At 42.2% G+C, this 14,246-nt stretch overlaps 2 protein-coding genes across 5 annotated transcripts; one reads left to right on the forward strand and one right to left on the reverse strand.

Annotated features, from left to right (window-relative positions):
- Positions 1-1,811: 1,811 nt before the first annotated feature.
- On the forward strand, positions 1,812-5,885 carry LOC112216180 (probable G-protein coupled receptor 173). The gene is made up of 2 exons (XM_024375977.2): positions 1,812-2,737; positions 4,028-5,885. The coding sequence occupies exon 2, from the start codon at positions 4,226-4,228 to the stop codon at positions 5,426-5,428; it is 1,203 nt and encodes a 400-aa protein (XP_024231745.1). The 5' UTR covers positions 1,812-2,737; positions 4,028-4,225; the 3' UTR covers positions 5,429-5,885.
- A 3,046-nt stretch (positions 5,886-8,931) lies between these two features.
- On the reverse strand, positions 8,932-14,061 carry LOC112216612 (histone-lysine N-methyltransferase SUV39H1). 4 transcript variants are annotated; one of them, XM_024376599.2, is made up of 8 exons: positions 13,925-14,061; positions 13,322-13,509; positions 13,110-13,202; positions 12,622-12,954; positions 10,592-10,918; positions 10,255-10,401; positions 9,983-10,112; positions 8,932-9,738 (listed from the first exon to the last, which is right to left on the reverse strand). In XM_024376599.2, the coding sequence occupies exons 1-8, from the start codon at positions 13,941-13,943 to the stop codon at positions 9,287-9,289; spliced, it is 1,689 nt and encodes a 562-aa protein (XP_024232367.2). In that variant the 5' UTR covers positions 13,944-14,061; the 3' UTR covers positions 8,932-9,286. The 4 variants fall into 4 exon arrangements, with proteins under 4 accessions (XP_024232367.2, XP_024232365.2, XP_024232366.2 ...); XM_024376597.2 differs by lacking the exon at positions 13,925-14,061 and adding an exon at positions 13,744-13,893; XM_024376598.2 differs by lacking the exon at positions 13,925-14,061 and adding an exon at positions 13,744-13,892 and having other exon boundaries at positions 8,933-9,738; positions 13,116-13,202.
- Between the last annotated feature and the right edge of the window lie 185 nt (positions 14,062-14,246).

Raw genomic sequence — 14,246 nt, forward strand, 5'->3', positions numbered from 1 at the left:
CAGTCTTTAAAGGTCGATAATTTGCCAGGGTAGCCCCCCAGCAAATGTTGTTGACTACACAGACAAAAGTGATGGCAGTCTTGTCCCTTTTTGGCTTGTTAACATACAGTATTTTTGTATAGCTATAAAATATCTAACCTTTAAGATATTTTACTCTTATAGAGGTGTTTTATAATCACTGTTGGGCTTTGTAACAGTTTCTATGACACATAGGTTGTTCAGAATTGATTATGGTCACAATGTATTTCCACTCCGAAGTCCTGATGTTTGATCTTTCACACATACCGTGCCTTTGAAAAGTATTCAGACCCCTTGACTATTTCAAAATGTTTGTTACATTAAAGCCTTATTCTAAAATGTATTAAATAGTTCCCCCCCCCATCAATCTACACACAATACCCCATAATGACAAAGAAAAACCTTTTTATTTTATTTAAATGTTTGCACATTTATAAAATATCAAAAACTGAAATATCATATTTACACAAGTATTCAGACCCTTTACTCAGTACTTTGTTGAAGCACCTTTGGCAGCGAATACAGCCAGGTAGTCTTCTTGGGTATGATGCCACAAGCTTGGCACACCTGTATTTGGGGAGTTTCTCCCATTCTTCTCTGCAGATCCTCTCAACCTCTGTCAGGTTGGATGGGGAGTGTTGCTGCACAGCTATTTTCAGATCTCTCCAGAGATGTTCAATCAGGTTCAAGTCCGGGCTCTGGCTGGGCTACTCAAGGACATTCAGAGACTTATAATGAAGCCACTCCTCTGCACTGTCTTGGCTGTGTGTTTGGGGTCGTTGTCCTGTTGGAAGGTGAACCTTCGGCCCAGTCTGAGGTCCTGAAGCGGTCTGGAGCAGGTTTTCATCAAGAATCTCTCTGTAATTTGCTCCATTCATCTTTGCCTCGATCCTGACCAGTCTCCCAGTCCCAGCCGCTGAAAAACATCCCCACAGCATGATGCTGCCACCTATGCTTCACCGTAGGGATGGTGCCAGGTTTCCTCCAGACGTGACGCTTGGCATTCAGGCCAAAGAGTTCAATCTTGGTTTCATCAGACCAGATAATCTTGTTTCTCATAGTCTGAGAGTCTTTAGGTGCCTTTTGGCAAACTCCAAAAAGTGGCTTCCGTCTTGCCACTTGCCACATAAATGCCTAATTGGTGGAGTGCTGCAGAGATGGTTGTCCTTCTGGAAGGTTCTCCCATCTCCACAGAGGAACTCTAGAGCTCTGTCAGAGTGACCATCGGGTTCTTGGTCCCCTCCCTGACCAAGGCCTGTCTCCCCCTATTTCTCAGTTTGCTGGGCTGCAGAAATGTTTTGGTAGCCTTCCCCAGATCTGTGCCTCAACTCAATCCTGTCTCTGAGCTCTACAGACAATTCCTTCGACCTCATGACTTGGTTTTTGCTCTAACATGCACTGTCACTGTGGGACCTTATTTAAACAGGTGTAAGCCTTTCCAAATCATGTCCAATCAATTGAATTTACCACAGGTGGACTCCAATCAAGTTGTAGAAACATCTCAAAGATGATCAATGGAAACAAGATGCACATGAGCTCAATTTCGAGCCTCATAGCAAAAGGTCTGAATTCTTATGAAAATAATGTATTGCTGTTTTTTGTTTGTAATACATTTGCAAAATTTCCCCAAAAACTGTTTACTGTTATTATGCTAAATTGTGTGTAGATTACTAAGGATATTGTTTCATTTAATCAATTTTAGAATAAGGCTGTAACATAACAAAAATGTGGAAAAAGTCAATGGGTCTGAATACTTTCCGAAGGCACCGTACAAGGGAAAATCATGAGTTGATAGGGATTAGCCCCCCATCCAAGATATACCAAACATGTGTTAATCACTTTTTTTCAGGTGTTTATTTAAATGATGTTGAATTTGTCGCGTTGTATTTCATAGATTTAGTTATGACCCTGACGCTCTCAGTCTCTCTCTCTCTCTGACGCTCTCTCTCCCCTACGAATAGAACCGACGAACTCCGCGAATAGGCGAGCAGCATCCACACAAGCAGCCATTTAATTAATTGGGATTACTTTAAAATCATTCATTTAAATACTCAACCTTTTTTAGTTTGACCGTAATGCGATAGGAATTCCAATAATTATAATTTTCAATATGCCAAATCAAATGCGGTCCGCTAGAATTAGGCAGACAAATGCAATGTGGACCTTCACCTGACAAAAAAAACAGACTGGCTACAAATGACGGGGTTAATAAATGCACAGCGTTCACTTCTAAATAATGAAAATAGAGATTCATCGAGGTTAATTTGAAGACGGATGGATGGAAATGCATAAACAAGGAGCGTCAAGGGAAACTCGATATTTCACCGCTATGAAAATCTTAGATCTGACGATATAGAGGAAGATAGGTTGTATTGCAGGCTACATAGAAGCTAGCCGCCTACGTGCTGTAACCTCTCCTAAATTGTCTTTAGACTCCATATTTACCTCGACGTGACAATACATCCAAAGATCGTACAAATTACATGAAATGATGGACACGAAAATTGGACACAACCTTTGTCTGTGTGAAACTTATGTTTAAGAGGCTCAGTGAACATCAGGCTACCTGTGGCCGAATCGTATCATCGCTCAGAGGACAGACATAGCCTATCTTGAGTGTGGTCGTTTCAATATTGACTGAAGAATGTGTTAATATCAGTGTCAGTGCCGCCTCTCTGACTGAGGTTTCCCGCATCTTTACAAATCCCAGAAATCGAAGGTAAGTTATTTCTGTATATGAATCAAATTACCAAATGGAACATGATGATCCACCTGTTTATATCTCTTTCTCATGCTGGATGCTCACAGGGCATTACTTAAAACATATAAAAAGTCAACGCATTGATTAAGTGATTTGAGTTAATGCAGAAATATGTTTCTAATCAAAGCTAGTCATTAGTAGCAAGGCCTGTGATTAAGATTGCATAAATCCATAGTCTTATTTGGGATGAAAACAGTATTGCAATAATCTTCCATTTATTTAGGCCTCCCTGCAGACCCAGATCCAACAACAGGTGCGTCCTTATCGCTATATGAGTTGCCTGGGCGCGGCGCTGTTCAGTGGCAGTGGTGCTGATAAATCTGCGATCAGTCCTTTGTTTTAGTTCGCGCTGGTGTGGCGCTGTCCATAGTGCTAAATGTTTGAGTGCTGGGCACAACAATGAATTCCCGAAGGTCAGTTAGTTAGATTTCTTTATTGTACTTGCGGCTTCTACAATTAAGTTACAACATGTTTGGGTTATGGTATTCTAATGTGCAGAAAATAATCTAGTTTCCTCTTCAATGCCCTGCATGCAATGTAAACATTTCTTTGCTATATTGGTATTACGTTTAGGCCTACATTGTTCATGGCCTATGTATTCAAATATTAGGGAATCGTTTATATTCTATGAAGTCAACAGGTTAATCAATCACTCTCAGATATACTCATAGACCCACATCTGCTTCCCAACTCCTTTGTTCAGCTGTAGGCCCAAATGGTAACTTTATTTTCATTTTACAGTGTCTTTTTAATCACATGCAATCAATTTTAAGTACCCTTTTTTGGCACAAACACTATTTTCACATTTAGAATGTGAATTAGTTGCTCTATTGCAGTCTGTCTTATTGTACCTGATTGATTGTCCTCTGCTCCATCCCCTATACACCCCCATGCATGCACTCAAACACCTACACTCCTGAACAAAGTATGTGAGCTGTTGTATCTTAGCAACAGGCAAGGTGATTATTGAGAGCGCCAAGGAGCAGGCATGCTGGAGAACTGCTGATTTGATCCCAGCAATAGAAAGACATGAAGGTGGAGATATCCTCACTGTTGCCCAACACACGTTTCTGGAAGCCATGTTTTAGTTTTCCTTGTTGTTTTTATGGATCCGAATCGGTCTAACAAAGGTATGAGCCAAGGCTGCCTGTTGTACAGATGATTGCTCTCTGGTAAATGTATAAATATGTTAGCTATGTTCTCCTGGAGTTAGTGTCAATGCACTGTCTTCTGTTTCTTTGTTCACAGGTGCTAAATGTAATGGAGACAAATGAGCCTGTTATGTAGAATGGATCCTCACATATCCCTGTAAGAGGCGGGACAAAGGAAGAAAACCCCAGGACGGACGATAGGAGGGCTGCCGTGCCATAGGCGGAAGAGTGGCGTCGGTCCGAGAGAGAGGGGGTAGAATCACCCTAGCACCCTTACGATCATAGAGTTGAAGGCATGTCTAATCAGACCCAGATCTTTGGCATAGATGGCCCAGGGAGCCTGCTGGCAGTGTTGGCCTCACAGAGGGCCAGTAGTATTAGCAGCACCAGCAGTGAAGGAATCTCAGCTGCGGCCGTGTCCACCTATGTCAAGTTGGTGTTCCTGGGCCTGATCCTCTGTGTCAGCCTAGCAGGCAACCTGCTGGTGTCTCTGCTGGTCCTCCGAGACCGGGCCCTTCACAAGGCCCCCTATTTCTTCCTGCTGGACCTTTGCCTAGCTGATGTCATCCGTTCTGCTGCCTGCTTCCCATTCGTCCTGGTGTCTGTCCACAACAGCTCAGCATGGACCTACAGTGCCTTCAGCTGTAAGCTGGTGGCCTTCCTAGCTGTGCTCTTCTGTTTTCACGCTGCCTTCATGCTGTTCTGTGTGGCTGTGACCCGCTACCTGGCCATCGCCCACCACCGCTTCTACGCCAAACGCATGACAGTCTGGACCTGCGCTGCCATCATCTGCATGGTCTGGACTTTGGCCATTGCCATGGCGTCTCCGCCTGTCTTTGACGTGGGGACGTACAAGTTCATTCAAGACGAGGACCAGTGCATTTTCGAGCATCGCTACCTTAAGACCAATGACACTCTGGGCTTCATGCTCATGCTGGCCGTCGTGGTCTTGGCCACTCACGGTTTCTACACCAAACTCCTGCTGTTTGAATACAAGCACCGCAAGATGAAGCCTGTCCAGCTAATGCCAGCCATCAGCCAGAACTGGACATTCCATGGCCCGGGTGCCACGGGTCAGGCAGCAGCCAACTGGATCGCAGGCTTTGGCCGAGGCCCAATGCCCCCCACCCTGCTGGGCATCAGGCAGACTTTGCACAACCAGCAGCAGCAGCGCCTGCTGGGCATGGAGGAGGTCAGATCTGAGAGGAGGCTAGGCAGGATGTTCTACATTATCACCCTGCTCTTCCTGGTGCTCTGGGCTCCCTACATAGTGGCCTGTTTCTGGAGGGTGTTTGTCAAGTCCTGCTCCATCCCTCACAGGTACCTCTCCATCACAGTGTGGATGAGCTTCGCACAAGCAGGAGTCAACCCTATCTTCTGCCTCCTGCTCAATGAGGACTTGAGGAAAGTGCTGAGGGCCCACCTGCCCACCTACAGCAGGACTAGACAACACCAACAGCTGCACCGCCATGAGCTGTTTGTGTTCACCATCACATGATGCACTACTATATCGTGTGATGGGGTGGGATTGGGGTGTTTTGTTTGTATCATACAGAAATGCCTATCTGACCTTTTTTTGTAAATAGAATGTTTATCAGACGCTACTATTTTTGCAAATGTATTACGACTTTGTTTCATTTGTAATGTGCAGATGATGTGTGTGTGGAGACATGCAGTATGAGAAGCAGGATTGTAGTAATACTAGTAATGAACATTCTCAGTAGATTATCTCATTAACATGTTAAAACTGATTTCTTTAGTTCAATAGAGGGGTTTGCAACGTCACCATAAATAGCAGGATATACTGTGTACAAAACTTTTGAGTTGCACTCCCCCATATTACCCTCAGAACGGCTTCAATTCGTCAGGGCATGGACTCTACAAGGTGTCGAAAGTGTTCCACCGGTATGCTGGCCAATGTTGACTCCAATGCTTTCCACAGTTGTGTCAAGTTGGCTGGATGTCCTTTGGGTGGTGGACCATTCTTGATACACACGGGAATCTGTTGACCATTAAAAAAACAGCAGCGTTGCAGTTCTTGACACACACAAACTGGTGCGCCTGGCACTTACTACCATATCCCGTTCAAAAGGCACTTCAATCTTCTTTTTTTACTACCATACCCCTCAATGGCACACATACACAATCGAGGTCTCAATTGTCTCAAGGCTTAAAAATCCTTCTTTAACCTGTCTCCTCCACTTCATCTACCTTGATTGAAGAAGATTTAACAAGTGATATCAATAAGGGATCATTGCTTTCACATGTATTCAACCGGTCAGTCTAGGAAAACCTGCTCTTTCCATGATATGTTTTGTACACTCAGTGTAGGTTATGATCAACTGCAGTCTAGACTGGAAAGAATCTCATGTGCATTGGAACAAGATCCATTTGATTTTGTAGTTTATTTTACCATCAGGGAATGTTTGAAATTCAGTGTTAATTATTTCTGACTTGAAACCTCTACAGGATCAGCGGGTCCCCCACGGGACGGTTGAGCTAATGTAGGCTAATGCAATTACCATAAGGTTGTAAGTAACAAGATTATTTCCCAGGACATAGACATATCTGATATTGGCAGAAAGCTTAAATTCTTGTTAATCTAACGGCACTGTGTAATTTATAGTAGCTATTACAGTGAAATAATACCATGCTATTGTTTGAGGAGAGAGCACAGTTATGAACTTGAAAATGTATTAATAAACCAATTAGGCACATTTGGGCAGTCTTGATACAAAAGGGTGAAAATAAATGCAATGGTTCATTGGATCAGTCTAAAACTTTGCGCGCACACTGCTGCCATCTAGTGGCCAAACTCTAAATTGCAGCTGGAATAATACATTAAGGCCTTTCTCTTGCATTTCAAAAGTGATGGTACAAACAAAATTTAAAAAAAAAAAACATGTTTTTTTCTTTGTATTATCTTTTACCAGATCTAATGTGTTATAGTCTCCTACATTAATTTCACATTTCCACAAACATCAAAGTGTTTCCTTTCAAAAAGTATCAAGAATATGCATATCCTTGCTTCAGGTCCTGAGCTACAGGCAGTTACATTTGGGTATGTCATTTTAGGCAAAAAAACAAAAACTGAGAAGTGAACTGGGGTTGAAGATTAGGGGCCTGGCATTATTTTGTAATATATTCTCTTGTAGAGCATATGAAGTGGCAGTTGTTTTTCCACTCACCAATAAAGTCTACTTTTGATGCATTTTGATCTGGCTTCTGAGTGCTGACTTCAAGTTTCAATAGGACCCATATCCTTAGCAATTAAAGAAAGAAAAACAACTTGAGCTCAACATTCAGTGGGTATAATAAAATATTAATTTAGCTAGTTTTAATCTTAAAAATAAAAAGGAAATTTATTTACAGAAAGATCTGGACCAAGATGAGTAGCATGCTCAATATAGAGTGTAGCTTTGGCAACTGAATGACATCCTTTATGGAATGTCTGGTCAAATTACATGACTGGAACGCACACTGGGAAGAGTTCCGACAATTGGAATGTGGCCTTTGTAACATATTGCAACCTCAATGAGGGGCGGTAGCTCCATCCACCAATGAAGGAGACCTCAAACAGTGAGTGACAGGCCTACAGCGTATAATTGATGCCTTGCCAGCCTATTGCAACCCAGTCATAAAGCACTTTCCAAACTCTATCAATGGCTCCTGTTCCTAAGAAGCCGTAGAACACACCTTTTTAACTTTCACACGCCAGTGTTGTACAACACATGATTACATGAAAAGGAAGAGTAGTTATTCAGCATGTATGCATTGCTATATACACACTACCGTTCAAAAAAAGTTTTGGGGTCACTTAGAAATATCCTTGTTTTTGAAAGAAATGCACATTTTGTCCATTAAAATAACATCAAATGGATCAGAAATACAGTGTAGACATGGTTAATGTTGTAAATGACTATTGTAGCTGGAAACGGCTGATTTTTTATGGAATATCTACATAGGTATACACAGGCCCATTATCAGCAACCATCACTCCTGTATTCCAATGACACGTTGTGTTAGCTAATGAAAGTTATCATTTTGAAAGACTAATTGATCATTAGACTAGTTGAGTATCTGGAGCATCAGCATTTGTGGGTTCAATTACAGGCTCAAAATGGCCAGAAACAATGACCTTTCTTCTGAAACTCGTCTATTCTTGTTCTGAGAAATGAAGGCTATTGCATGCTAGAAATTGCCAAGAAACTTAAGATCTCGTATAACACTGTGTACGACTCCCTTCACAGAACAGAGTTCCTGTGTCCAGTGTGTGTGTTCTTTTGACCATCTTAATCTTTTCTTCTTATTGGCCAGTCTGATATATGTCTTTTTGTTTGCAACTATACCTAGAAGGCCAGCATCTCAGAGTCGCCTCTTCACTGTTGACATTGATACTTGTGTTTTGCAGGTACTATTTGATGAAGCTGCCAGTTGAGGACTTGTGAGGCATCTGTTTCTCAAACTAGACACTAATGTTCTTGTCTTCTTGCTCAGTTGTGCACCGGGGCCTCCCACTTCTATTCTGGTTATAGTCCGTTTGCGCTGATCTGTGAAGGGAGTAGTACACAGCGCTGTACGAGAGCTTCAGTTTCTTGGCAATTTCTCGCATGGAATAGCCTTAATTTCTCAGCACAAGAATGAACTGACGAGTTTCAGAAGAAAGTCCTTTGTTTCTGGCCATTTTGAGCCTGTAATCGAACCCACAAATGCGGATGGTCCAGATACTCAACTAGTCTAAAAGGAGGCCAGTTTTATGGCTTCTTTAATCAGCCCAACCGCTTTCAGCTGTGCTAACATAATTACAAAAGGGTTTTCTAATGATCAATTAGCCTTTTAAATGATACACTTGGATCAGCTAACACAACGCGTCATTGGAATACAGGAGTGATGGTTGCTGATAATGGGCCTCTGTAGATATTATTTTATTTATTTATCTATTTTTAAATCTGCCGTTTCCAGCAACAAAAGTAATTTACAACAATAACAATCTCTACATTGTATTTCGGATCAATTTGATGTTATTTAATGGACAAAAAGTGTTTTTCTTTCAAAAACAAGAACATTTCTAAGTGACCCCAAACTTTTGAAAGGTAGTGTAGATTCAATGAGATCGGATAGCCAACAAATTGGATTTGAGTGTTGTTTAAAAAAAATAAAAAAAGTTATTTGGTTTTAGTATACATGTAAGAAACAAATAAAAGATGCCCCAAACACTAATGAATAGTTTATGATCAAATAGGGCAAAATATTCACAGACATCATAGTATACATTTAAAATGCCAGAAATAAAGTTGAATTGTCATGATGACAATCCTGGAAAAGTCAAATGTATAAATTTGTCCTTGCTGCAACCCTAAAACAAGTACCCCCTGCAATTGTCTGTCCCACACTTGCACTCCATGCGCGCTCGCTTTTTGGGTGATCCAATCATGAGAGGATCCTTTCTGGGTGATCCAATCATGAGAGGATCCTTTCTGGGTGATCCAATCATGAGAGGATCCTTTCTGGGTGATCCAATCATGAGAGGATCCTTTTTGGGTGATCCAGTCATGAGAGGATCCTTTTTGGGTGATCCAGTCATGAGAGGATCCTTTTTGGGTGATCCAGTCATGAGAGGATCCTTTTTGGGTGATCCAGTCATGAGAGGATCCTTTTTGGGTGATCCAGTCATGAGAGGAACCTTCTTGGGTGATCCAGTCATGTGAACCTTCTTGGGTGATCCAGTCACGAGAGAAGCCTTTTTGGGTGAAATAGTCATGCTGAAATTGGAGTCCATCTTTGTACTCTCCACATCTATTGGATCAACTATAAAGAGAACAGAAGACAGACCAAATTATAGATTGTGTTGTCTTGAAACAGATTGATCTATGACCTAAATGGGTGGTCCTTAGTCTTACCCTGAGTCCTTTCCATCTGCTCTACATCAGGCATATGAATTCCTACTCCATTTTGTATCCTCTCAAAAATGCAGTTCTTCACTGTATTTCCATATCTTTAATTTCAGTTATCTTAGGATCTGTGGAGATATGATATATCAGATGAAACCTACTCTGCATATTGTAGTCGAAGGTGAGCTCTTCCCCAGCGCCGATACCACGGTTTGAGAAGAAAGCCAGACGTGGCAGTCGCTCATCCAGGTTGTCTATGAATACGTTATACACCTGCAGGTTAGGGTTGCACTGTGGGATAGAGGTAGGAAAGGTGAAGATGATTTTTTATTTATTTTAGGACACTCAAACATAGCCTTATCACAGAGAAATTCCAATCTAGCCTATGTACTTGTGCCTACAAACGGCAATAAATGGAACTTGAACTACTCACACTGTGGTTGACGAAGTGGGATACATTTCCATAGTGAGCAGCATCAATGGTGTACTCATCCTCCACATAGTCCAGGTCAAACAGGTACGTTGCTCCCTGTCTGTCATAGACCTGACCCCGCCTCTCTGCCTCCTCTGTAGTGATGATCTGGATGGAACACAGCACAGCCAATCACAAGAGAGAACCACCCTACACTATAACACAGCCAGGATACACCAAGTCCTGCATGAGATGAAATCCACGAGTTAGTATGTTGATGTTCGCTTGTCAAATGTTACTGATAATAGAAACCAAGCACCAAATATGTGGTCTCTATAATCAAAGTTGTCTTTTTTACCTCTCCAACATACTCCATGACAAAGGAATGCCTTCGGATACGCTCAGAGGTCCGTACTCCCCACCCCCGCCCGTTGTCTGTTTTGAAGATGCAGAGGGTATGCTGGATCCCTCTCTGTACCACTCTGTTGGGGCAGTTTGGTCCACAGCGACACATATTGTTGCACTCATAGATGGGCTCCCCAGGCTTAACCTTCACCTGCCCACACTCGTTGTAGGCAAAGCCATGTCCCGATACTCCTGGGCAGCAACCACCCACAGGGTTCTCCAAACAGTTGGTGCACTCACACCCCACTGCCATCGTCGTCATCGAAATGCCCTCACCCACCTAGGAAAAAAGCTTTGATTTCTATATACACTACCAGGCAAAAGTTTTAGAACACCTACTCATTCAAAGGTTTTTCTTTATTTAAAACTTTTTTCTACATTATAGAATAATAGTGACGATATTTAAACTATAAAATAACACATATGGAATCATGTAGTAACCATAAAATGTAAAAAAAAATCAAAATCAAAATGTATTTTAGATTCTTCAAATAGCCATCCTTTGCCTTGGTGACAGCTTTGCACACTCTTGGCATTCTCTCAACAAGCTTCACCTGGAATGCATTTCCAACAGTCTTGAAGGAGTTCCCACATATGCTGAGCACTTGTTGGCTGAATTTCCTGCACTCTGCGGTCCAACTAATCCCAAACCATCTCAATTTGGTTCAGGACGGGGGATTGTGGAAGCCAGGTCGTCTGATACAGCATGCCATCACTTTCCTTCTTGGTCAAATAGCCCTTACACAGCCCGGAGGTGTGTTGCGTCATTGTCCTGTTGAAAAACAAACGATAGTGGGACTAAGTGCAAACTAGATGGGATTGCGTATCGCTGCAGAACGCTGTGGTAGTCATGCTGGTTAAGAGTGCCTTGAATTCTAAATAAATCAGACAGTGTCACCAGCAAAGCACCCCCACACCTTCTCCTCCATGCTTCATGGTGGGAACTACACATGCGGAGATCATCCGTTCACCCATACCGCATCTCACAAAGACATGGCAGTTGGAACCAAAAATCTCAAATTTGGACTCCAGACCAAAGAACAACATTTCCACCAGTCTAATGTCCATTGCTCATGTTTGTTGGCCCGAGCAAGTCTCTTCTTATTATTGGTGTCCTTTAGTAGTGGTGGTTTCTTTGCAGCAATTTGACCATGAAAGCCTGATTCACACAGTCTCCTCTGAACAGTTGATGTTGGATGTGTCTGTTACTTGAAATCTGTGAAGCATGTATTTGGACTGCAATTTCAGAGGCTGGTAACTAATTAAACTTATCCTCTGCAGCAGAGGTAACTCTGGGTCTTCCATTCCTGTGGTGATCCTCATGAGAACCAGTTTCATCACAGTGCTTGATGGTTTTTGCAACTGCACATGAAACTTTCAAAGTTCTTGACATTTTCCGGATTGACTGACATTCATGTCTTAAAGTAATGATGGACTGTCGTTTCTCTTTGCTTATTTGAGCTGTTCGTGTCATAATTTGGACTTGGTCCAAATAGGGCTAGCTTCTGTATACACCCCCTACCTTGTCACAACACAACTGATTGGCTCAAACGCATTAAGAAGGAAAGAAAATCCACAAATTAACTTTTAAGAAAGCACACCTGTTAATTGAAATCCATTCCACGTGACTACCTCATGAAGCTGATTAAGAGAATGCCAAGAGTGTGCAAAGCTGTCATCAAGGCAAAGGGGGGCTATTTAAAGAATCTCAAATAAACACTATTTTGGTTACTACATGATTCCATATGTGTTATTGCATAGTTTTGATGTCCTCACTATTATTCTACAATGTAGAAAATAGTTAAAAACAAAGTAAAACCCTTGAATGAGTAGGTGTTCTAAAACGTTTGACCGGTAGCGTATATTTTTATATTTGTACTCTATTGCTGATGCATAATACCGCAGGCATAAAGAGGGCAACATCACTACAGTTGAAACATGTCATTGATACAAAGTACTGGTGATATACAAGCCCTTGCACACCTTGTAGTTGTTGATGTAGGTGAAGTTATTCGGAGGGCCCTCCAGGTCCACACGGTTGCGGACCAGGATGCGTTTGGTGAGGCCTCCAACACTGTTGATCTGGGTCTCCCACCTCTGCAGGCTCTGCCTATGCCTGGCCCTCTGCTCCAGGTAAGAGGACATCTCTGTTTCAAACCGGTTGGGGACTACAGTCTTTTTCTGTCTCTGCAGCTCCAGGAAGACATCGTCCCAGAACTGACGTAGAAGCTCCACACACCGCAGGTTTTTCCTCGGCTCCCAGGTGTTCATGTGATCTGGGTAACCCTTCCATTTAACCAAGTAGAACTCTCGCTCCTAGGAAGAAAAACAGCAGTTGAAAGGAGTCATACTGAACTCTGGCGCCCCTATGACAAGGTAGACAAAGATCACTTTAGACGTCCAATTGTACACAAGGCCAACAGAAATGTGACTTCCGGCTTTATCCCAACCCCTCCGAAAGACACACATACACATACAGGTTGGAGGTTGGAGCAGGGGAGCAGTTCTCTCTCTCTCAAGTACAGATGGATGCTTTCAGTGACCAGCACCACATCAGTTAAGAACTGAAAAGAACAAGTTCATGTTGCCTGTGATGTCTGTCAGAGTATAGCACTGCAAGCTGGATCAATTGAATATCTAGCTACCAAAATCAATCCAAAGTTTAGCTAGAACTTGTTCTAACCTTTGGTACTCCTGTGGCATTGGCTGTCTTCCTACCAGGAACAAATGTCCTCTTGTAGTCACACAGGTACTCCACTTCGAAGTTGTGCATTTGTTTCCTGTTGACCCCCAGATCCAAGCACACAATCCCTTCATGACGACAGAGTGTCTGCAACTGGTTCGTTGTCACTTTACATACAACTTGGCACCCTGCAGTGAGTGACAAGCCAGTTAATTAACGTTAGCTAATGTTACACAAAGAACACAACTGTGGTCACTTCGATCAACAACTTTCATAACTCCATTTAGTTATCAACATGTTCAACATTATGTATGTGCATAACGTTAAGTAGCAAGGTTGCTAACTATTTAAAATGTGATAGTAGATATAGTCACTATTGTTTATCAATGAAAATCAAACAATCAGCATGACATAGCTACGACCATTGATTGCGAAATAGCCACAGTAGCTGGCTAAATTCGACAAATATCTCAAACTGTGGTGCATCATCATTTCGCTAATCAACTCCGTGTTATATGGTATTTTTAAAATGCGTGATTGTCGTATAACTGCTATTGTTACGGAAGGAAAGTAAGCAAAATCCAACATTTTCCCTAGAATTACCTTTTAAATCTTCCGCCATGTTTACTCCACCGCCAAAATCCCAGGAAGTCTAGCTAGCCAATGGTTGGATCCGATTATAGAATGACAGGCAGCCCAAATGACCAATAGACTTCTAGCGCACGTGTGGAAAAACATAAACATTTACACTTTGCGACAGAGCAATAGTAATGGCGTCTTTTTTGTAGGCACTAACTCTGCCATGGTTCTTTGGACAAAGCCTATAGGAAAATGTAGTTTTTGTAGGGTTTTAGGATAAACGCGGAAAATAAGATCTATGGTAAAAACAGGCGTAGAGCGCTTTAACGTGTTGTTCCATGAGATC

This window comes from Oncorhynchus tshawytscha, linkage group LG16 (genome assembly GCF_018296145.1).
Source record: "Oncorhynchus tshawytscha isolate Ot180627B linkage group LG16, Otsh_v2.0, whole genome shotgun sequence".
NCBI classification, from domain to species: Eukaryota; Metazoa; Chordata; class Actinopteri; order Salmoniformes; family Salmonidae; genus Oncorhynchus; species Oncorhynchus tshawytscha.